Here is a 26,175-nt window from a genome sequence, read left to right as displayed (position 1 = left end):
ATGTGACAGGAATGCAAAAGAACTAAAATCTCTTTCCTACAACTTCTTAAACTGGCCACAGGTTTTAGAGAGTAAAAGCTTTTTCTGAATTTCCTTCATTCTCATTTGCTTAGGTATAAAAAATTTTGTGACCTAATCAAATTCCCAGGGGCTTGGCTGGTGGCTAGGAGATGATGGTGGCAGGAAGCCAGTCTGCAAAAGGCACCACTGGGAAAAAATTGCACATTCCTGAGACTTGAAATGGCAGAGTCCACAAAAATCATACATGAGAAAATTGTTTTGCTTAAAAGGAATTTTACACCTTTAAGTCTTTCATGGGTTATTTTTTCAGTAATGAAGGTAAGGTGCTTTATCTTCTTTTGTTTAATAAAATGAACCAAAAAGAGAAGATATTATGAAAGTCTAATTTCAAATAACTTAAAATTTTATTCTGCTCTCTAACTTAACTTCAAATTATCAATGCCTCAGAGCGTTCCGGTTGGACAATCTAATTTGATAAAGTGAACCATATACCAACAGTGAAACAGATGTACAATAAAAATTGTATGATCTGATTTTTATATTTGGGAAAGTTAAACATTAAGGAGTAGTGAGGAAAAGTCAGCTATCTGGTGAAATTGGAGCACTGATATCTGACCACATTCTGGCTTTATAACGTGAGAGCTGAGAAATATTTCTTCTTCTTTTTTAAACTTCTTTCGCCCATGAAATGGAATTACCAGTCCTTGCACTACTATCTCACAGTAATTTTGTTAGGATGACATGCTAAAATTTATATGGAAGTCCTGTAGACATATACATTAGAATCTAAGATATTTAAACATATTGAATGAACTATTTTTAAAGTCAAAGAGCACATTATAAAATCAAACTTTGTAACTATCTACTACAATTTATTTACTATTTTTGCTATTGTAATTATGATTGACATTGGCTAGCTGAAAAAAATATATTTTAGATTACTATCGTTTCCCCTTTTTAGTAGGCCAGCTATAAATACATCATGGGCAGAAACTAAACTGAAAAATCTGCATCAGTGACTTTCTATTGAGTAAACATTTATTACCAAAAAAGAAAAAGGCCTACGTTTAAATTTTTCCACATCGATTACTTTATCTCATTGAATATATATGAATTAGTGTTTGGTTATATTGTGTTACAGCAATGAGCTGGGTGTTCTATCTGAAGGCAGACTGTCTGGATTCAAATCTTGCTCTTCTACGTAGTAGCTGCGTGACCTTGGGCAAGTAACTTACCCTCTTGGCCTCAATGTCATTATGTGTAAAATGATGATAATAATAGTACTTGTCTCTTAATGGACTGCCTTGGAAATAATAAGCCTTTAATAAATATTATATATCCTTATATAATATAATAAATATGTGATACATAATATGTATTTTCTTATAATATGTACTATAATTGTAATATTTTGTTATATATTATACACTAAATTATATAATTACCTAATTTTATTTTTTATTTTATACTCATAATGTGTATTTTCAAAGCATAAAGATTGGAGATGCAAACAATATTTTGTCAACATAAATTGAAATTATTATTAAAATATGAACTAATTGCCATTTATTCAAGTTCATAAAGACTTGGATATCACTGATTATCTGTACTGCTCTTGTAATTTGACATAATTGGCAGCTTAATTTGGCATCGCTGCCTGGTAAATATACACTGATGTGTAAAGTCAAAGACAGAGCACTGAAGTGGAGCATCTAAAAGCAAGCGACACTTATTAAGTCTTGTAAAGCTTCCCTGCTTTCTCTCCTGGGGTCAGAGTGAAGAACGGCAGTCTGCTGATTATTTTTTAAGGGAGCCATGGATACAGATCAACTGTGTAGCAAAGCATAAATTCCAGTTTGCCAAAAGCTGAGCGATTTGATTCTAAGACAGAGAGAGTCAGCAACAGTTAATTGAAGAAGAGCAGAAGCAATCCTCCAAGGAAACTTCTCTCACGGTACTACACTGAGGAGAAAGAAAAGTAATCCAAATTTACATGAGTGCGTGCTGTATAGTGTTGTCTACCAGTTTCTAACCCTCACACCGTTACCTTTTAATTTTTGAATTTGTAAAATGAAGCATTAAACTATATCATTTTCAAGACCCATCTTAAAGTTTAAAATAGTGCAACTCATTCGGAATGACTTACATATTTTGTTGATATATTTGAAAATTTCCTTGAATTTACATCAATTTACGTTGAACTTACACTGAGAAATACAATTTGAAATCATTGATGTGTTTATAATTTCAGTAATATACTTGGACAAGTAACTTACCCTCTGGGATTCAATGTCCTTAGGTGTAAAATGGATGATAATAATAGTATCTGTCTCTTAAAAGAGTGCCTGGGAAATAATAAGCCTTTTATAAATATTATATATCCTCATATAATATAATAAATACATGATATATAGTTTGTATTTTTGAAATACTTGAAAGCTGTTATTTTTACTAGAGCTTTTAAAACAGAATTACTAATAAGTTCTAACTTTGAAACAAGCGACTTTCTAAATTCTGCATTTATTATAAACAGATACACATTTCAGCTTTAGCGCATAACAGTTACGGAGAACTGGCCGCTGGTAGCTTTTGAATTTTTTGATTCTCAACGGAAAGGAGAATGCTTAATTTCTGGGCAGGCTTCACTATTAATAGATGTATAGCTGTGGTTTAGCGCCAAGTGGGCTCAGGATGCCTCAGAATGGCGCCCAGTCAGTCATTGTTCCCGCCAGTGTGGGCAGCGAGGGCCATTTTCCCGTCTCGGTCCTGCAAGGGCTGATGAGATGGAATCTTCAGTCTGTCTCTGTGGCAAATTTTCTTGGCCAAAGTAAGTGGAAAGCATAGGCAATTATCCAAGTATCTGAGGTAAATGTGTGTTTTTCTGACCCAAATACTTGAAAAACTACCTCAACTATTCTCTTTGATTTGACTATGATGCCTACATAAGTGTGTCTCTTTTCTGGATCTCTTCACATGAGTGTGTGTGTGGGTGGAGGGGAGTAAGGTATGCCTGTATAACTTGGTGTGTATACTACATGAAACTTTTTATCTGTTCTTCCTAATTTTATAGTGATTGAATTGATAAAAGTCCTTTTGAATTGATTTCGGTATGTCATGCCTTAATAATAATTTTGAATACAAATCCACATTTGCTTATTTAATAATAATTGAAACATTGGAATGCTTGAACACATGTGAATATTTATGCCAGATACCACAGAAATCTAAATCCTGATTTAACATCAAGAGTTCCACAAACTTTTACCATGACGACAGACTCTCTGTCCTTTTGCTTTCGCTAATATCCAAGGTCCCTGAATTAGCCACACAGATAGAACTCTAAATAATCCAAGGGCTAGCAATTTAATTTGTTTTTAATGAATCTCTCTGGCTTTATCTTTTTCCACAATGTTTTAAAAATTAAACTACTATTTATTAGCATACACCAGACAATGGGAAGGGAAAGAAGAAAGAGCAAAAGCTGCAATCAGTAACTTATACTATTTAGAAGAAGCAGTTCTAGAACAGACTTGGTAATCTCTCTGGTAGTATACCAAATTCACTATAGAAAGTTCCAGAGTGTTAAAGTTTTAAAATATTAGCTATGTAAGTTTTAGAAATTAACTATAGATTTTATCTATTCACACTGTGTGGTAGAAGTCTAGTACAATGAGAAAACTGGCCTGGGGTTCCAAGACGGTTGTCACAAAGTAGATGGGTAAGACAGGGCAGGTCTCTTCCGGAGTCAAAATTTGCAAAATGAAGGTATAGAAATCTTTTAGATGACTTCTATAATTAATTCTAGATTTTAAATTATATATTCAAATCTGAACATAAATGAAGAGATTTCCTATAGCTACCGTGAAGTAGACGGAAGGAAAAAAGATGTAATTAATGCATGATTTACCAATAATAGGACCATTAGAACCCTCTTATCTTAGACAAAGAAAATGTTTCCATATTTTTCAAAGAAAGAGTACTAATTAATCTGGAAAAACATTTCCAAGAAAATAATTAAAAAATAATTTTGCCTGGACAGCAAAGAGAGGTATGCTCTGGATATGAATGCTACTAATATAGAACAACTGGGAGTCATAAATACTCAAGAGCATTTTCTGTAGAAAAGACCATTAGCCAACTATTATGATGGTTTAAAATGTAGCAATACTATTCAGACTAAAAAGTATATTGACAGCTTCCATCAGGTTATTTATTTGGCTATACTACCTTAACATATCCAACACAGGATATTTTTTTTTCAAGATTGGCACCTGAGCTAACAACTGTTGCCAATCTTCTTTTTTTTTTCCTGCTTTTTTCTCCCCAAATGACCCCCAGCACATAGTTGTGTATTTTTAGTTGTAGGTCCTTCTAGTTGTAGCATGTGGGACGCCGCCTCAAAGTGGCCTGATGAGCGGTGCCATGTCCATGCCCAGGATCCGAACCAGTAAAACCCTGGGCCGCCAAAGCAGACCGCTTGAACTTAATTGCTCAGCCATGGGGCTGCCCCCAGCACAGGATTTAAAAGTGGGTTACTCATCAACCAAAATAACGTTCTTAAGAAAGTATCTGGTAACCATGTCATTAGGCCAAGGAATAAAAACTTCAATGGATTACATCAAATAAGATGACATCTAACTTACATCCATTTCCATTCTGCAACTGAATTTTGGTCTTAGAAATAAAGTGGAAAGCTTCACACACACACACACACACACACACACACTCACACGCTGTTCCTATCTAAATAAAAATCTACATAAAACAATATGAATATAAGCTTCTAACACTATAACCCATACAAACCTGACTTGGAGATACAATGATTTACACTTTTTGTATTATCTGCTTTAACTTCAGTTACTCTTTTTCCAAAGCACTTTCACATTTCATATAGCATATGTTAGGTTGAGAATCCGACCAAAAGAAAAGGTTCAGATAGTCAAAATCTTTTTTCTTTTGTTTGTTTTTAAATCTTAACCTTGCATTAAGAAATTTTCTTTAATGTGGCATATAAGATGTAGACAAGAGGGAGGTCTGAAAAGTATAATGATGATTGCACTTTCCATTTTGGCAACTTTAGTGGCCAGCGTTATGTGCAGCCAGGTGTCAGGAAGGTCTTCCTAACAGCCAGCAGCATTGCCAAGGAGCATTTATAATACAGCAGAAATGCCGTGGAGAGGGGTAAAACATGGACATCAAAGCCTAATTTCTTGCTTTTGTGGCCCAATTTTATGGTCCATTTTTGAATGTTGTCCAAAAGTGCACTCATGAAAGAGAATTTAGATTTGGCAAGCTGCGTCAATGTTCCCACAAGTGCTGCCGAATAAATCTGCAAAACGTTTCCCTCATAGACATGTTTTTAGCTGAATAGCTGTAAGCTCTCCGGAAAGGTTTTCGCTGAAGAACATTCATACAGGTCTGTTCATATGCATCAAAACGTACTTGATCAAGTAAGCTGGAATACAGTTTTATGGGACCTCAGAAGTAAAACATTTTTTACAACAACAACAAAAAGAAATTTGTACCAATCCTCTTAAGTTGGATTTTTACACAAGAAGCTTAAAAACATTTGAAGTCTGATAGCTGGTTCTTTTTTTTTTTAACTAAGAATAGTTTTGAACTATAAATATCTTTTAATATTAAGCAACTTATAGCGGTTTGACTTCTAAATCCCTTTGGCTATATTGTACACACATCTGTTTAAAAGGTTGATTCTGAAATTATGTCTTTCATTGACACAGTATTGTTTTAAATTGATATCAATATATGCATTCTTGATAGAAAAAAATCTTTTGCTAAAATCTTCCATAAACAACTTTAAGTGTCATAATACCAAGAATGGCATTACAATCTCTTGTAAAGTTATCTTAACTTTTATATTAGTGCTCTAGCTGGGGAATGTTTCATCGTATTTTGTTTTTGTTTTTTCCTTACTGTTGATACATAGTTGGGTTCAGGGGCTCTGTGATTATAAAGTTTTTGAAGCTGTCTTACTTAATATGACTTATTGCTTAAGTTCAGCTGTGCTAAAATGATGACGAGGATGAGGGAGAAATCATGGAGTTAATTAACTCTTTTCTGCGCACCTGGACTGCTTTCCTCCATTCCCATGTCACTCCCTACTTGGACTTCTGAGCTCCCTCCTGTGACTGCTAGCAAAACATTAAGATCAGTTTTTCAATTGTCTGCTGATTGACTTCTGTTTTGTTTGCACAGGACAAACTGGAGGAAACAAGCTCTTTACTATCTTTTCAAAACACATTTCTAAAGTGATTTATCCTAAAAATACATTTTATAAACAAAACAATATGTCTTGCAAACCACTTTCCATGGATTCCCAAGACTAATAATTTCCAAATACCGTTAGAGACCACTTCATCACAATCATCTTGGTGCCTTATTAAAAATAGAGATTTGCCAACCCAAGCCACGTTTAAACATTCGCTCACTTTGGAATGCTATTAATTTGATGCCCTCCATAATGATATTCTTTAAAAATATATTCAGCATTTATTTAAAGGAGAGAGAAATGCATAGGGAGACAAAGGGTGCAGGAGGGTCTGGGGAAGGAAGCAGAGCACACGCTTTCATCTATTGCCTTCAGTAATTCAACTCTGCTCCCCAAGCTGCCAGTCCCACTTGGTCTTTCCCACGTCTGGAGGTTAACTGGACCCACTTCCTTTGAAGGCATAGTGGCCACCACTTGTTCAAACTTTATCTTTGGTTGTGTCATACTGCATGCTTTCTAATCATATTATACTATCTTTGAAAAAAAGAGCGCATAAGTACTATTTTCTTTATAGTTTCAGTGTGTCTTATGTCCAGTGATCTTTTAAAACATTTTCTTTTGAGATAATTATAGACTCACGTGTAATTGTGAAAAATAATACAGGGACGTCCTGTATATCCTTCGCTCATCCCCTCACCACAACATTTTGTATGACTAAAGTACAGTAACACAACCAGAATATTGACATTGATATAATCCATCAACCTTATTCAGATTTCACTAGTTTTACATGCATTCATTTGCGTGTCTGTGTGTTTGTTTAGTTCTAAGAAACTTTTAGTTTTATCACATGTGTAGACTTCTGGGACCACCACCACAGTTAAGATAGAGAACAATTTCATTGTAAGGATCCTCCATGGTACCCTTGTACGGCTATAACTACTTCCCTTCCTCCACCCACTCTAATCCATGACAACAATTAAACTATTCTCTATCTCTATAATTTTGTCATTTCATGAATGCTATATACATGGAATCATACAGAATGTAACCTTTTGAGAGCGGTTTTTTTCACTTAGCATAATCCCCTTGTGCTATATCCAAGTTGCGTGTATCTTTTATTGCTGAGTAGTAGTCCACGGTACTGATGTACCACAATTTGTTTAACCATCCACCTGTTGAAGGGCATTTGAGTTGTGTCCAGTTTTTGGCTATTAAGAATAAAGCTGCTATAAACATTTGTGTATATATTTTTATGTGAATATAAGTTTTATGTCTCTGATGTAAACGCCCAAGAGTGCAACTCCTGGGTTGTATGGTACATACTTGTTTGGAAACTGCCGTACTCTTCCCAGAGTGGCTGTCCCATTTTACATTTTCAGCAGCCACGTGTAAGTGACTACATTTCCCTGCATCACTATTTTTTATTTTAGCCATTCTGATGGGTATGTAGTGATATATCTTTGTGGTTTTAAGTATGCATTTCCCTAACGGCTAATGATGCCAAACATCCTTTATGTATTTATTTTTCATTTGTATATCATCCTCAATGAAAGGTCTGTGCATGTCTTTTGTCCTTTTTCGTATTTGACTATTTTAATTTTGAATTTTAAGAGTTCTTTATATATTCTACATACAAATCTTTTGTTGGATATGTGATTTGAAAATATTTTATCCCAGCCTGTAGCTTTTCTTTTCATGATCTTCATAGGGACTTTGACAAAGCAAAAGTTTTGAATTTCGATGAGGTGCAGTTTATCATTTTTTCATTTTATGCAATATGCTTTTGGAGTCAGGTCTAAGAACTGCTCACCCAGCCCTAGGTGCTGAAGATTTTCACCTATATATTTTTTTCTAAAAGTTTCATAGTTTTACATTTTACATTTAAGTCCATGATCTATTTTGAGTTATTTAAAATTTTTTTTTTTTTGCCTATGAATGCCCAATAGTTCCAGAGCCATTTATTAAAAAGGCTATCCTTCTTCCATGGAATTACTCTTGGATCCTTGTGAAAAATCAGTTGAGCATATTTGTGTCAGTCGATTTCTGTGTTCAGCGCTGAAGCGCCATGGTTCACCAGGCCAATCTTCAATCTGGCTTAAGTAAGGCGATCCGAGAGCATTGAATTGAGAAACTTCCAAAAGGGGATTTAGAGTTGTGTATTTTAAATTAATCATGGTGGTAAACCTGCTGTACAGCCAAGTTTGGGAACTCTGCCCAGAGGTTACACAAAGATTTTTCATTAATCTTTGCTGAGAATGTTGGTGGTGAGGAAGTGGAGGATAGCAGGTGACTCTGTGACTCTCTTTTATTAAATTACACTTACTAAGAAATATTTAACATTTAGGGAAAGCTATAAAAATTAAGAAATGGCCACCTAGGCACTCATCACTCTGCTTAAGAAATAAAACATTACTTAGACAGTTGCAGCCTCTGATGGGTTCTTCCCTCCTTGATCAAATCCTCCTCCCCTCCTGTCTCCAATCCCAGAGGTAACCACTCCCGTATATTTCATGATGATCACTTTCATGCATTCTCTATATTTGACCATATAAAATATGCGCACACACATATACATATACACACATACATATAGACAAATGCCTGATTGTGATTTTAATAGAAACCTGAAGTAAAATCAACTACCAACCTGACCAGAGGGCAACTTATCATTCTCACCAGTCTTCAAACCCAGACCACAGCACGTTCTGAAGTCTGATTTAGCTCAGTTTGCTCAGATGTATCCATAGGTTTACTACATTCCTTTGGATATAAGAATCTCTTGGGGGATGGACTCTGTGTCTATTTGTCTGAACATAAGTTTATTTTTTTCCTCATATGAAATGACAATTTGTCTGGATATACACTTCTTGGTGGACAGTTATTTTTCATTGAGCACGTTGAGGACATTATTCCATGGTTGTATTTGTTATCTACAGTTCTTGATCAGGGTCTTTCATGAAAATTATAATCAAGATGTCAGCCAAGGCTACAGTCACCTGAAAGCGTCATTGGAGGATCTGCTCTCTAGATGGCTCGCTCAAATGACCGGGAAATCAGTGCTGGTTATCACAGGAGGCCTCATTTCCTCCTCATGCAAGACTGCGGAAATGTCCTCATGACTTCCTCCAGACTGAGAGTTCCAAACACCAAGGCAGAGGCAGCAATGTGATCTATAACACTGGTCAGCACTGTCACTTCTGCTAGCACACAGACCAAGTGTGAGAGGAATTACACGAGGGTTGGTATACCAGAAAGCAAGGATCATTGGGGGCTATCTCGAAGCCTGGCTCCCTCAATTACCTTGTGACTTTTATTCTTGCTGCTGAATAGACTGCTGTCAGTGCATTGCCCTGCCTTTACAGAAAAATATTTTTCACTCTTTTCTTAGGATATTCTATTTGTCTTGAATGTTCTACAGTTTTATTTATTTACTTTTATAAATTTTTCTTGTGTTTCATTGTGATTCTTGAAAATGAAGAGTCATGTTCGTCACTAATTCTCCCAAATCTGTAGTCATTATCTTTTTGAAATTTGTTTCTCTCCTACTTTCTGTAATATTTCTTCTGGTAATCCAACTTGACAAATATTACTTTCTCATTACATCTTTAATGTCATAATCTGTTTTTTCATAATCTGTCTTTGTTTTTCTGTGCTGAAATATGGTAATTTCCCATGTCTATCTTTTTGGCCCCTTATTTTTTCATAATCTGCCTCTAATTGTTGTTGAACCCATCTATTGATTTTTTATTTTTAATGATTGTGCTTATCATTTATAGGTATTCTTTTTTCCCCCAATCTGCCTCATTTTTATAGTATCTTATTTCCAACTCATTTTTACCATTTCTTCTCTTATTAATTTAAAGATTTTGGCATGATTATTTTTATTGTTCTGATGCTGATTAGAGTATCTGAAGTACTATTAGAGTATCTAATTCTACTGTTCTGTTTTTCCTCTCCTGATTCTCTTTCATTATGGGCTTGTCATTTTTTGCATCATTTCATATTTGATTTATCTAAATTTGTTGGAATCCTGAGGGTGCTGAGTCGAAGGCTTGTTATTTCAGAGAGGGTAGTCTTTTGCCTTTGTGAGGGCTGTGAGGAAAATGTTTATCGATTTACCTAAAATTTTTGGAGTTTTTAGTGAAAGAGTTTTTAGAGCAGTGAATGAACATATTGCCAGAAAAACAAATAGTTTTGACTTCTTTCAATCAGTGCAGCTTGAACTCTTTATATTGGGCTTCCAGGACAATATTGTTTGAGTAAAGGTTACTTTTTGCAAAAATATTCTCTCTACTATAGAAGACTAGCAGAAATATTTCCAAACTGAAAGGCTAGAACTAATATAGAAGGCAGCTTTGGAAATCAAAAGTGAAAATTACACGCCCTATATGACCCCATGATTTGAAATTGTTTGCGTAGTTGGAGAAACAGACAATGAGTGCCACTTTTATGGTCTCTTTTTCTTGAGCATCTGTGGGCTCAGTTAGTGGGTAAATAAATCGAAGTGCTATAGCTTTTTACAAGTAAACATTTATGGCTGCTATCAAAAGACAATGGTTCATATCTGATTATTGGGCCATTTTCTATATATTGTTTTTGGTTGACAACAATGCTATTGTCTTCCTTATTTCTCAGTCCTACCACACCTTAAACAGATAAAAGGAGGAATAAGTTTTCTGTGGGTAAAAAGCCCCATGAAATCAGATCCAATGTTACATTTTTCCTTTGGCTATGTTTTTCCTATATTTAATTTCAGTTTTATATTTAGAAGCACTCAGATTTAACTAATTCACAGCCTCCATTCTAAACTCAATTTAAAATAATGATAAAAGGCATAAGCCTAAAATACATTTTTCTCTCTCACACAAATTAATTTCATCAAGCTTTACACATACACCCACACCCACCCATCCATGACTATAAATGTGTACACACACACACACACACACACAAACACACAGTGAGGATATGGAGAGCACAACAATTTTCACCATGTCTTAATTTCCTTCAAGATAACACAGGCTAAAAGATTGCCTAAGTTATGTCTGAATATTTCTACTTTTGTTTTAGCTCTCTGATAGGCTTCACAATAGTTTATGCACTAAACTAGTTTTATTATCAAAATATTTCTTAGTGATCATCAGAAGAAATTACTTTCTCCTCTACTCTGTTCACTGTTCCTCTCATAGCACTAATTTCAGAATCTCCAGTTCAGATCATTGATATCTGAATATGAATTAGAATTAGTTGATCTCAAATCTGGCAAGTCCTTACAGAGGTCTCATGTCTTTAATATAAAAATGCTTATTATGCTTTGTGAAACAGACATATTCTTGAGCAATAGAGAGAAAATGGAATTTTTCTAAAGTAATTCACAGTCTAAATGTGCTAATAGACTTTACTACGTGAAATTTATTAGTTTTTCTATTAGTATGAAATGAATTATCATCCTTTGGTTTCTCTTTTAAGAGAGTCTTGATCTAAATGATGAAAAAAAGAATAATAGATTAGGCTTTTTAACCTTGTAGCCAAAAATAGCCTTTTGGGCCATTGCTGGCTGTGGAAATCTGATAAAAATTATAAATACTCTTCCTAGGAAAATGCTCATACACATACACATAGAATTTTACACACAATTTCAGGAGGTTCATGGACCGCTGTGGCCTATCCACAGACTCCAGGTTATAATTTCCTGAACTAGATGAAAAAATATAATTAAGTGGTTAAATGGACCAATAATAATATTACTTAAGGCATGGTATGTCTTCTTATATATTACTTATCATTGTTACAAGAAATAAAGAAAACTACTTAATTTTATATCCTATGATTTAAATACATAAAGCATATTTGAAGATCGCTTTATATACGTTTTTGACACAAGCAATGCAGAAATGTATTTGACTATTTTAATTGCAAATTTCTCTTGACATAAAATGAATACCTTTTATATTATTAGAAATAAAGTTTGCAGAATGATTATGACTCTGCAGACAGTGCTAAGCAATGCTTTTCATCTACCGGGATAGTTTTATTAACATCCTGCTATAGGGCATGGACTTACAATGCTTTATCATATTTCTATGGAGCGCACTTCCCAGGTTCCATTGCTTTAAGGTATTTTTCTGATGACTAATAGGCTTTAGAAAAAAACCCCTTTATATTTCTACATAATACTTGCTATAGCTTCTTTTTGTTAGTTTTACCTCCATAAAAAATACATGTTCTGATGATTATTAATTACCAAAGTATGTGTGGACAATATCATTACTACTCTTGATTATATCTGTAGAACTTCCACTTCTGTCTGAACACTAGGAGTTTACTACAAGGTAATTACATGAAGACACTGACGTACCTGCATTCTAACATAACCCCTATTCTAACATTAGTGCTAAATCATTTAACATGCAAACTGCTGCATAAATACATACATAGGGTATTGCTGGAAACAGCTTAAAGCTAAGCGGTCTGACTAGAAAGAATGGTGAGCTAGTCTCTCTCCCTGATAACTCTCAAAGACAATATATGTCCCAGACAACAAAACACTCTTACTGGAAATACTGAACCTAAATGAACTCTGATTCAGCATTTTGTAGCCTTGGAGTTTTATTAATTTTCACTAAGTGGTGTGTGGAATGAATGTCTAAGTTCATTTGGATAAAGAAACTTTGACTAGACTTTTTCTATTGAAAAATTCATTAAACTAGAATAAAAGGCTTTTTGGCATTTTCACAGTGTGACTTGGGAACTCCCTATTACCACTGCTCTGCAGAGAAATGCAGGAAGTGCATGAGACTGAGTGAAATTTATTGATCTGGATCTGCAAGGAGTATTAAGACAAACAAACCACAGATATCCTCTTACTTACTAATTATCTGTGCAAAAACTGACTGAAAATATGGTCAACAAATATTTCTAGTAGGTGAAATGTGAAAAAATAGAAATTTTAACCTGATACTGAGACAGAGAGAGAAAAAAGAGAGCTATGACACTATGCAACTGAATTCTGCAGCTCACTAAATATTACTAAAAAATGCTTCTGTGAATTTCACAGCTTAGTAGAGAAGATAATTCATGTGCACAGATTCCTATAACACACACTTAGATAAAGTGGCAACTGTTATGAAAGTTTAGAAGAGAGGGGCTCATATTTAGGACATCAGGAAAGGACTCATGAATTTGGTAATACTTGAGCCAAACCTTGAAGGATAGATAAGATTTGAACAACAAACAACAACAGGACATAAGAAAAATGTGAACCAAGGAACAGAGGTAGAAATCCTAGGATATTTTCTGGACTAGTTGGACAATGGAGTTGGTTATGAGACATTAAAGCTAAATACGCTGAGGTCAACACATGGAACTTCTTGGGTGCTCAGCTAAAAGGAACGATCTTCATTTCATAGGCAGTGAGTAAAGAGCCAATGAATGATTTTAAACATGATGTGACATGTTCTCACTTGGCCTCACAGCTACACAGCATAGGCTAGTAAAGGGGTTGTGTTTTCAACAAGTATATATCCCAGCACATTATCAATTATTTATAGTAACAAAAGTGCTGGTCTAAAAACCAGCAACAATAGAAACATGATACATGTATAAATTAACTTTTTATTCTAAGATGATAGTGATCAATACATAAAACTTGAGGTTATAGTAAACAGCGCCAGTCTATTTTGTCCATAAAAAATAAAAAAGGAAACAGCACTATACTCAAGACACCAAAAGTATTAGCAGAAATCGAGAAGTTCTGGTAAGGACTACGTTTAAAAGCACAAACATTTAGTGGGAGGTATGTGGTATGAGTGTCTAGAAGAAATGTAGTTAGTAAAACAAACAAAATCAAGGTTGTTTACTACTTGTCTGGCATAAATCATTCTTAGGCATGGGTGAGAAGCTGTTCTCAAGGATCAAGGCTCTAAATATATAAGAATTCGTACCAGAGTTACCAGAAGTTTATACATATTTATCCAAGTCAAATGCCTTTGGTTTTGTAATTTTAAGATGTTGAAACTTACCTCGCACAACAAGGTCAGCCGAAGCTGAAGAATTGTCCACAATTGTCTGAGCTGTGCATGTGTATCTCCCAGCATGTTTCAGCTGGGCATTTCTGATGAGCAGTTCCCCATTGGAATCCAGCTGTTAGCAAAAACAGAGGTCATTCAAATCAGTACATTTTCCACCAATTTCATGGCATTTAGGACACAGGAGGTACATTTTTCCCCTAACAAAATGAACACCATTAAAAGGCATCTGTTTTAGAAATACTAACTATATATCTTTGCTCAGCTTACTTACACTTTGGGCTTCCATGTCTCCACTGAAAAATAAAATGCGTGAATTAATTACTTGAGGTCTTTCTTAGCGATAACATCTCTAGCATTCTATTATTTCTATTACCAGAGGGCCATACCGAGAGACACCAAGGGATGAAACTATTTCTGTGGTCTCTTTTAAAGAGAAATGTTAAGATCTAAAAATCTTAGTGCTAAACATCAATGGGGATAAAATATGCTATATGGCTAGGGGAATAATTAGTTTGGTTTAGCAAAGCCGATGTAATTGACTAATTTCAAGATATGCCAGTTTATTTTACAAAGATTCTAAAAGCTGGTAGAAACTGTCAAAAAGAAAAATTCACTTACATGTTCTTTTTTGCCAAAATATAAGCTCCATGTTGGCAAGGATTTCTGTTTTGTTCACTGCTCTATTCCCAGTGCTCACAAAGGCATTCAATATATATTTTTTTGAAGGAGGCTTGAGGGAATTTTGCTTGTTGACAATAGGGCACGATCTCAATGCAATTTCTAAATCTAACATTTATTGAATGCCTATTCTGTACCAAGTCCTGGGCTACAAAATAGATATATTGTCTCATTCAATTCTCTTCTGACAACAATCCTATAAGTCCTATCACGTCCATTTTATTAAATATTAGCTAAGCAATTTAACGAAGATCACTCAGCTTGTTTGGTAGTGAGAATATGCCAAAGTCCATACTCATCATCTCCAAAATATTTCTCAGAGAAAAATCTGGAAAGTTCAATTTTTAAAAATAAACATTTGGTTTTCCCAAGAACCAAAATATTGATTTACTATTCCAATCACAGATATTCAGATATATTAAAGGGTGAAAAATTAATTGTTGGGTTAATATTTTACATAATAGATAAGGGAATTGTTTATGCGATATGTTAGTCCTGCAAATTTTTAAACTTTGAATTTTTAATGACTTCATGTGGAATAAATGCTTTGCTCCACCATACATTCTACCAGTGGTCCCTTCATAGGTTATATTGTCTTCTCGTCTTGGAAAGTGTTTATGTTTGTAATCCTTGCTTGACTAACGACGTTAGTAATAGCTAGTTATAATTTGAGCAGATTGATTCAGTTGGTTGTAACAAAGTACTGATATCTCTAGACAAAGTACTGGTCACAGACCACATACCTTGTTCCTTGATATTAGCCAGTCAGTAAAAACACAGCTAGAGGTTATACGATTTAATATCAATTGGGGTCTTCCTATCCCTTGAGGTCTAGATTGGCTAAAAGTCCAGTTTCCAAGATTTCTGTAAATTTCCGGGTAGAGGATTTTTTCTTCTATTGTCCTAGTCTGTTATTTTTGACATACCAAGGAGCCCCAGACTAGAAGTTCAGCCCTTTTTCTATTTTATCATAAAACCTACTAACAAGAAGTATTCTCTAGTAAAGTGGGTTTACTGGAACTGGTTGCATCCCACACGGTAGGGCAAATCAACAATAAAAATTATCATCCATTATATAGTTCTATTCTTAAAAGTCATATTGGTTATATTTTTACTAGGAATTTCTCAGTGCCCTTCATCTCTCCCAGTGCCCTGCCATCGTGCTGGCACCCACTCCTACTCCCATCTCTTAATTCTCTCTTCTCTTTTCTCTTCTGGAAACAAAGAATTATTTTTCTTTCCTTGTGTTAAGCTGCTCAATTCTTTGATGGTTCCTTGGACTCTGAAAATACCTATTACTCAAAAACTATTTTCTGCTTTTAGTTTTTTCCATTTCTTCACCTGTACTCCTGAATCCATTCTAATCTAGTTCCCACTTCTTCAATTCATCTTACTTGACTTCCTAATAGCATTTGACCTTTCTTCCCCAGACGCTCAACTTTTCTAGTCATCTATGACAACACAGTTTCCGAAAACTTTGAGGATATTCTCAACCCCTCCTCTTCAACTTCCTTACAATTCCATCATAAATTCTTGAATTTATCCATTCCTTTCCATCACTACCGCCTCTGCCTTTGTCCCAGCTACCAACTTCCCTCAATGAACTATTATATCCTATTTGGTCATGAATTCCACCTCATCTCATTCCATTCTTTTCTCCACTTGCCACCTCAAGTGATCTTTTAAAAATGCAAATATGATCAAATCATCCCTCTCTGTAAAGACAGACAAACTAAAACCTTTAAAAATTTTCCCCTTCCTTGAATAAAAGCCCTAAATGTTATAATGGCCAACCTGGCTCCATTCTCTAGATTTAGTCCAATATTCTAGCTAACCTAGTGCCACTATTTCTCTTACACTCTGCTCTTTAGAAGAACATTCCCTTTTTAGGACCTTAAATGCATCTCATTTTCTCTCATCTCTGGTTCTCCATGGTGTTTCCTCTCCTGGAATGTGATCCCCTCATAACCCACCCCCTTACCACTTTCACCTAAACAACACCTACCCTCCCCACATCAATACCAGTTCAAGTCATTTCCTCAAGCAAGTCTTTCCATTTTCTCTTGTATTTTGTCATAGCATCTTTTACTTTATGTCATATCGTATATCTCAATTTCAATAAATATTTCCACATTGTATGATTAAAGTTGGTCTCCCTGGAGGACTGCAAGTTTTATGCAAGGAGGAAGTATGTCTGTCTTCCTCAGCATTTTATCTCCGTGTTATATGTGTGTACATCTGTATGTGCTATATCCCCAGGAGCAATACAGTGCCAGGAACATAATGACATTAAATATACATTGTTTGAATGAACTAGTCAACTTGCTTACTACATATTCACTTCTTTTCAGCTACAAGGAGAATTAGGTTAGCAAGTTCATATAGCCCATGACAATCACAGCATTTCATAAGCACATAATGAGACTTATTTTTGTGTCGGGATGAAGTGCAGAGCCTTGCTACTTCCTCCAGTTGCCCCCTTACCCACCTCCAGTGCTCCAGCCACTGTCAACAACATACACTTTGCCAAGTGTTCTTTTTCCTGCAGACCTTTGTATGCATCACTTGCATTCCTGGATTCCCTCACCTCTCATTTCTATCACTTGGCTGATTTCAGTTTATAATTTAGATACCCCTTTCTTCTCTGGAATGCATGTTTTTGTACATGTTCATTGTACAGGTACGTTGTACATGTTCATTGTAACTATCCCTTTCTACTATAATTGTTTAGTTGTTATTTCTTCTGCTAGACTGTAATTCTTTGAGAAAGGGACTAGGTCTTATTTATTATTACATACAAATTACTTAATATAATCTCTGACATATGGGGTGAATTCAACAAATAAATATTTCATAATGAACCAATAAATACCTAGTATCTAAAATGTTTTTATTAAATTATTTTAGTAATTTCATATAATTTTTCAGATAAGATAATGATAATGTTATATGATAAAATAGGTGATTGGAGAACAACTATTTCTATCCAAATACATGAGATCAACTATTCAGTAATAATATATTTCAAATTATTTATACACTAATTTCATGAAGAAATATAAAAGTTTTAGGAACAAAGTACAAATTTATAGAGGAAAAAATGCAGTTAACATGTAAGAAAATGGAAATCCCTAAGTTTTCTAACCACCCATATGTATTGTAAAGAATTTGGCCTTGTCCCAAGAGAAGTCTGCTCTTTGCCTCAGCTTCTGGAAGGTAATCTACAGTGTTTTTCTTTGCCTGGGTATCTTGGGTCATACCAGATGGTCTAACAATGTGATTTAGGGTGGGAGTTAGCCACACTCATATAGTCTTAGGGTAGAGGCTGGCCATGTCAGAAAGACCAACATTGTGACCCAGGGTAGGAGCTTTGGGTCATGTGGTATCAATCAACCTAGAGACTGAGATTAACCCTTTGGGCAACCAATCAATCATGATTAAGTCTTGAGAAAAATCTCTGGACACCAAAGCTCAGGTAAGGATCCCTAGTTGACAATATTCTGCATATATTGCCACACACCAAAGCTGATAGAGTAACACATCTTGACCCCACGGAAAGAGAAGAATTGAAGCTCTGTGTTTGATATTTCTCCTGAGCTCTGCCCTATGCACTTCTTCCCTTGGCTGATTTTAATCCATGTGCTTTTCCTGTAATAAACTGTAACCATGAATATAACAGCTTTCAGGGAGTTTCGTGAATCTCTTCCAGCAAAATGAAACTGAGGGTGGTTTTGGCAACCCCTAGAACTCAAAGTTGGTTTCCGAAGAGAAGATAGTCCTGAAGACTGTGCCTGACTTTGTAGTTGGTCTAACTCCTCACACTATACTAAATAGAATTCATCTAAGAAAGGAGGTAAAGAAATATTAGTTTATTATTTATAACTAAAAAATATTTGAGGGGCTCGCCTGGTGGAGTAGTGGTTAAGTTCTTGTGCTCTGCTTCTGGGGTTTGCAGCTTCAGATCCTGGGCACAGACCTATGCACCACTCACTAAGCCATGCTGTGGGAGTGTCCCACATACAAAATAGAGGAAGATTGGCATAGATGGTAGCTCAGGGACAATCTTCCTCAAGCAAAAAGAGGAAGATGGGCTACAGGTGTTAGCTCAAGGCCAACCTTCCTCAAAAAAAAAAAAAAAACAAATTGAGTAAGGAGAGAGTAAAATTGTGTATCGGGGATGGTAATAATAAAAGACTTTTTCTTGAGCTGTTATAAAGGCTAATTACAAATATTTCTGTATAATTTTCCAGTGAGAAAAAATGAAATAATATAAAATAATAATAGTAAAATAAAATAACTTAACTATTATATATTTGTAAAACAGGCTGCTTCAAGGTGCTTTAACATCCTCAACAGCACTGCGCTTTGACACCAAACAGTCATTAACAGGAAGGTATTAAGTAAAATCTTTCAAACTATTATGACACAAGGTAATAGCTCTGTTTGAGAAAGAATAATGTTTGCATAAAAATACAAAGCACTTAGTTCGACTATATTCTTTGATTATGTGAACTCACTACTTTGGTTGCTGCAAGTCTCTAATTGAAAGATAATCCTATTGCTAAACTCCCATTATCTCAATAAGCCATGTGATTAGATTAGAATTAAAAAATAAAACACTTCAGAAATTTACAATGTTTTTTATTCAACCTTACAATAAGAAAAACTAAGGGCATAAAAATAATATAAAAATAAACAAGTCATGGTACCATAATTGCCCTTTTAAAAATATTTGTATGATGTACACCTAATATTCTTTTTTCTTAACAGAATTTCTATCTTTCCCCCTCGAACTCTTAGTTTGAAACTTTCTGCTATTTACATATTCATTTATTTTATTCTGAGAGGAATAATGTAGTTATGCTTTTTACACTTTTCACATATAATGAAAAATAAACTATTTTATATCTTAAACTACTACATTAAATTGATATTTATTAAATATTCAGAATAAACTCTTTAAAAACTTTTAATTAAACTATTCTAAAAATTTGATGCTAAACTCATTTCAAAGGTCAGCTCTGTTTTAAACACTAGGCCTTAGATAGATAATGATAGGCAAGAAGAAAGCAATAATAAGTGACTTTAACATTTATTCTCATTTGCTCTATATTTGGTGAAGGTGTGGCACTGAAACACCTCAGATGGAAAGCAAAGGAAAAATATACTACAGCACTTCCAATATAGTTATGTACGTAGAAAAGCTTTCCTGAAGTTTTTATAAATGGTGCTAGCACTTTCCATACCTCAGGAGAAGCTGAGCTTCTCAGTGGTCGACAGAACGCTTACAAAGCAAGTAAAGATCATGGGCCTCAGCACATTCTAGCCACAAATTAGATACGAATGCTCCCTATATTTTCACTAAAAACCACAAGTTGGCTGAATTACAAAATGCTTCCCTTCATCTGAGGAGAGTTGAATCACATACTGGAAATTGTGATAGCAAAGCTCAGGGATGTTCCAAAGTGTAGATGTGGTTTACCACTTAGAAATTTCCCAAGTTTAAATCAAAAGACTTCCAAAATACAAATGCCCATCCCTTCCTCCCCTCTCCCCCGTAAACTAACTCTGCAAAATCATTCCTGCAGTACAAGTAAATGTAAATTACTAAATTGTATTAGCAAATTAATTAATCGTGATGAACAAAGAAATACTCTGTACAGTATATAAAGCCTAGATAAAGCTTAGAAGTCATAATGGCTATATATCAACGAAAACGTCTCTTTTGTTCCATTGATGTTCGGAGTGAACGGACAAACATAGAAGGTGGGAGGAAAGCATATCTTTTAAAGAGAATATTCTAGAAACTTAGAAAAAATTATCAAACATGTATGATACATGCTAAATCCATGAAACAACAAAAAATTTTCTTTTTAACTTTTGGTTTGTTAGGATAAAGAAGCAATAGCTATAGCAAATCTATCATATACAACTGCAACCTTTAACACCAGCATCACCAACAGGACTAACAGCAAATGTTTAGTCAGGGTTTTGTAAGTGCCTGGTGCTATTATAAACACCTACATGTGCAAATTCACTCTTAACAGCAACCTTATGAGATCGGTATTCTGAACTACATTTTACAGATGAGGAGACAATACTCTTATAATTACAACCACTATTACTGCTTCTGCTATTGCTACTGCCACTGCTGCCCTTGCTACTGAACTCCTTCTAATACCTGAACTAATTTATTAAATGCCTGGCAATGTGATAGCTATTTTAGTTACATTTTCATCTTCAATTTTTGTAATACTTGGCAAGATACTATTAATGTTTCCATTTTAGAGATAAAGAATTTGAGATTTTAAGTGAAGCTACTGGTGGAAGGCTCGATAGTCAATGTCTAGTCCTGGTTTCACCAGGTCAAGCTGTTTCCAAGGTAGTGCTTTAGGGATCAAACAACTGGACTCAGGTTCACAGTTTGATAGGTAAAAGTGGGTACTTTCTCATAGCAGGAAGAATACAATATGTTATTTAATTTATTTATTTATTAATTTTTTTGCTTATTTAAATGTTCAAACATAAGAAAATAGAAAGAATAGTACGTGCAATGGCCACCCATAGACCAGCCAATTTGATTCAACAATTATAAGCTTCTTGCCATATTTGCTTTATCTAATTGTCTAACTAGCAGGCTCTATCTTTTCTTTTCTCTATCTACTGTCTATTGTTGAACCCTTAAAAAACAAATTACTGATATCATCATACTTCAAATTTCAAAACATCAGATTGAACCTCCAACAAAGTAAAGCCATCCCCTTACATAATCACAAAACCATTTTCACACATAACAATTTAACACAAATTTCTTAATATTGTCTACCATTCAAGTTAGTGTTGCTTTAAGTAATGCACCAGCATGAAAATTGCCTGACTATGAAACATTTTTTAAAAGATATGATTTTTAAAAACTTAGGAAAATGAAGTAATATCATTATAAATCTAAAACTTAAATTAGGGAAGTGGTCTAGGATAATTACTAAGAGGTCACCCTGTATTTATAGAATCAAAGGAAATGTTGGCTATCCCTAAATTTGGCTATTTTGATGGCTGAAGAGTCCAATTTTGATCAATCGGCCTACTTTAAATGAAAACTCAAAAATAAAAGAGAATTTTCTTTGCAGCCTCTGCTAAGCATTTTGAATGATGGACAAAAACATCAAAGCCTTGGATTTAGAGACTATGTTTTAGAGTTGAAAGAAAACTTGCATATCATTTAATTCATATGGTTTTCAAATTGGTTCCCATTAGTGTTAGGGTTCTGAAGATGTTCATGGACCACTTGGTAGACGAAAGGGATCAAAATGGGGAGTATTTGGGTATAGGAAGATGTGAGAGGCCCTGTGGTTAGGGCTTTTGGGCTATGCACATCCACACACATGCACACAATTTCTTCAGTCAGAGCAACCTCACTTTCATTTTTTTTTTTGATTTATTGGGGTTCTGATTTAAATTTTCTTTGCAAAAAGGATTCTGTGGCTAAAAACCTTTTGTTGTAGTTTTTCAAAACTTCTGATGTGGCCCAACTTCCTCATATGATAGATGAGAAGCCTGAGGCTCATAGTGACTGTTTTGCCCAAAGTCATATAACTTGTTAAAGGCAAAACCAGAACAACACTCCAGATCTTTAGATAATGTTATGTTCTTAAAAACAAACTGAAAAAATTAGTAAGCTTTCTTGGAATGTGACAGCTAATCATAAAATAGTATATCTCTAGTGTGATATGAGAAATAAAGCCCAGGATGTAAAATTATAAAATTCCTAAAACAACGAAAGTTTACATGTTTGTTTCCCACTCTTTTGATTTTAAATAGTTCCTGTATTTTGAAAGCATAAAGAGTCAGAATAATTACTGTAGAGATGTTGAAGTATGTGGGGAGTTCTATGTAAAAGAAATGGGTCTTTAACTTGAAATTAACTTTTGGAGATTCCTCCAAGCCAATACAACTCAGGACAAAGACTTGCTGATAAACATGCTTAATTTCATTTATTTAGCATTATCATTGACAAATGCTTACTAAGGATTAGATCATAGGATGCTATTCTAGGGAGTAACTTTAGTTGAAATGGACTCTACACTAGAAATGTGATGATCTAAAAGAAGCCAACCCAAGTATAGACACTTCTAGTGACCATAGATACCTTTCTCCATGTTTACTGATGAAAAATAGCAAATAAAAGACAACAGTGAGGAGGAGAGAGGGTCCAAGATGGTGGAGTAGGAATACCCTGAACTCATCTCCTCCCTTGGACACACCGAATCGACACCTACATATAGAGCAATTCCTCCTGAAGAAGAAGTGAGGGCTGATTGAACAGCCTCTGCACAACAAGCGATAGAAGGACCACATAGAGACTAGCAGGAGAGACAGAGATACAGTATCAACAGAACCCCACCCCCAACACAGTGACCTGCAGCAAAGAGGGATATTACCTAGGGGCCCACACACAGGTTTTCTTACCCTGGGGCATAGTGAAAGAACAGTGGTTTAAAGGGCACTTACACTATACAGGAAGGAAATACATTTGCTAATGCTAGAGCATCTGCCAAACAAGCAGGGAATTGCTGGAACTCTCTCCAGGGTCTGAAGGTGCCAGCCAGTACCAGTTTTTTGTGTTTCTCTTTCACCTTGATGGCTCATACCACTTCCAGTTGTCCTCACTAGGCACCTCCACCCCCATTCCCACCCCAGCTTCAGCCCTCCCGCCAAGGAAGCCTGAGTGCAGCACACTGGGAACCGCCCCTCCCCACCCCAGTCTGTGCCCACTCTACTCGTCCTGCTAAGGTGGCCCTAGGACCATCCCCCACTGCCGGTGTGGGCTCCAGCTCCACCTTTCCTGCCAAGGCAGTCCTGGCACAGTGCATTCTGGAACTACCTGGCCTGTACTCACTCCAGCTCCAGCTGTGCTGCCAGTGCAACCCTGGCACGGTGCACCCTGGGACCTCTAGCCTTCACCCACTCCAGCTCTAGCTGGCTTGCCAAAGCTACCTGGCACACAGGGTCTATACAGGGGATACGCTTATACAAGTCTACTCCATCAAGATCAGGAGAAGTAGCTGTTCTTCCTAATTCATAAAAACAAATACAGAACTTCAAACAAAATAAGAGATGGAGGAATATATTCCAAATGAAAAAACAAGATAAAACCCTAGAGAAAAAACCCTAATGTAATGGAGATAAGTAATTTACCTGATAAAGAGTTCAAAGTACTGGTCATAAAGCTGCTCACAAAACTCAGGAGATTGAAGGAACACAGTAAGAACTTCAACAGAGTTAGAAAATTTAAGAAAGAACCAGTCAGAGCCAAAGAATACAATAGTAAAATGAAAAATAGACTAGAGAGAATCAACAGCAGATTAGATGATACAGAAAAATGGATCAGCAATCAGGAAGACAAAATTGTAGAAATCACCCAATCAGAACAGCAAAAAGAAGAAAAACATTTAAAACATGAGGATAGTTTAACGTACCTCTGGGAAAACATCAAATGTCCTAACATTTAGGTTATAGCTGTCTCAGAAGGAGAAGAGAGAGAGAAAGGGACAGAAAACCTGTTTGAAGAAATAATGGCTGAAAACTTCCTTAACCTGGGGAAGGAAACAGACATCCACAGGCAGGAAGCACAGAGAGTCCCAAACAAGGTGAACCCAGAGACCCTCACCAAGACATACTATAACTAAAGTGGCAAAAGTTAAAGATAAAGAGAGAATCTTAAAAGCAGCAAGAGAAAAACAACTAGTCACATGCAAGAGAACTTCCATAAGGCCATCAGCTGATTTTTCAGCAGAAGCTTCACATGCCAGATGAGAGCAGCATGATGTATTTAAAGTGGTGAAAGGAAAAAACTTACAACTAAGAATATCCTATCTGGTAAAGTATCATTCAGAATTGAAAAAGAGATAAAGAGTTTCCCAAATGAGTGAAAAATGAAGGAGTTCATCACCACTAAATAGGACTTACAAGAAATGTTAAAGGGTCTCTTTAAGCAGAAAAGAAAAGGCCGTAAGAAATAAGAAAATAGATGAAAGAAAAAAATCTCACTAGTAAAGGCAAATATTTAGTAAAGGCAATGGGTCAGCCACTTAAAAACCTAGTATGAAGGTGAAAAGACAAAAGTAGTAAAATCAACTATAATTACAATAAGTAGGTAAGAGATATACAAAATAGAAAGATGTAAAATATGACATTAAAAACATAAAACATTGGGGAGGAGTAAAAATGTACTGCTTTTAGAATGCATTTGAACTTAAGGGACTATCACTATAAAATAGACTGCTATATATATATATATCAATATACATAAACCTCATGGTAACCACAAACCAAAAACCTACAATAGAATACAGAAAATAAAGAGAAAGGAATCCAAACATAACACTAAAGAAAACCATCAAACCACAAGGGAAGAGACCAAGAGAAGAAAAAAGGAACAGAGCAGAACTACAAAAATAACCGGAAAACAAGTAACAAGATGCCAATAAGGACACACCTATCAATAATTACCTTAAATGTAAATGGTAAGATATGGAAGCAACCCAAGTAGATGAACGGATAAAGAAGATGTAGTATATATATATAAGAATATTATTACTTAGCCATAAAAAAGAATGAAATCTTGCCATTTGTGACAACATGGATGGACCTAGAAGGTATTATGCTGAGTGAAATAAGTCAGACAGAGAAAGACAAATACTGTATGATTTCACTTATCTAGAGAATCTAATAAACAAAATAAACAAGCAGTAAAACGAAACAGAAATAGACTCATAGATACAGGAAACAAACTGGTGCTTACCAGAGCAGGGAGGGGTTGTGGGAGTGGGCAAAATAGGCAAAGAGGATTAAGAGGTACAAACTTCCAGTTACAAAATAAATAAGCCATGGGGATGGAATATATAGTCAATAATATTGTAATAAATTGTATGGTGACATATGCTAACTAGACTTATCATGGTGATCATTTTGTAATGTACATAAATATCGAATCACTATGATGTACACCTGAAACTAATAGGATATTATATGTCAAGTATACTTCAATAATAAAAAAAAATGCTATTCAAAACCACTCTGGACCAAATAGCCTGCAGGATTCATATATTTCCTAAAAGTAGTGAGGAGAGATATGAGGCAGACACTTGTAAAGCTGTGACAAAAGCAGACAGAACTTGCAGAAGGCACTTCTTTCTGTCTGTTTCTTCAACA

General features: G+C 35.2%; 1 protein-coding gene across 35 annotated transcripts in view; it reads right to left on the bottom strand.

The window, feature by feature from the left end:
• Window positions 1-26,175, bottom strand: part of CNTN1 (contactin 1) — a 339,733-nt gene that overhangs the window by 84,638 nt on the left and 228,920 nt on the right. For all 35 annotated transcript variants that reach the window (XM_001487937.6, XM_070270139.1, XM_070270146.1 and 32 more), the window contains one exon: window positions 14,278-14,398. In XM_001487937.6, coding sequence (XP_001487987.1) covers window positions 14,278-14,398 — 121 coding nt within the window. The remainder of the gene's footprint in view (window positions 1-14,277; window positions 14,399-26,175) is intronic.

The sequence above is a fragment of the Equus caballus genome, chromosome 6 (genome assembly GCF_041296265.1).
Source record: "Equus caballus isolate H_3958 breed thoroughbred chromosome 6, TB-T2T, whole genome shotgun sequence".
Classification (NCBI taxonomy): Eukaryota; Metazoa; Chordata; class Mammalia; order Perissodactyla; family Equidae; genus Equus; species Equus caballus.
Note: the sequence above shows the minus strand (reverse complement) of the source record. Positions and strands in the feature narration are given on the sequence as shown.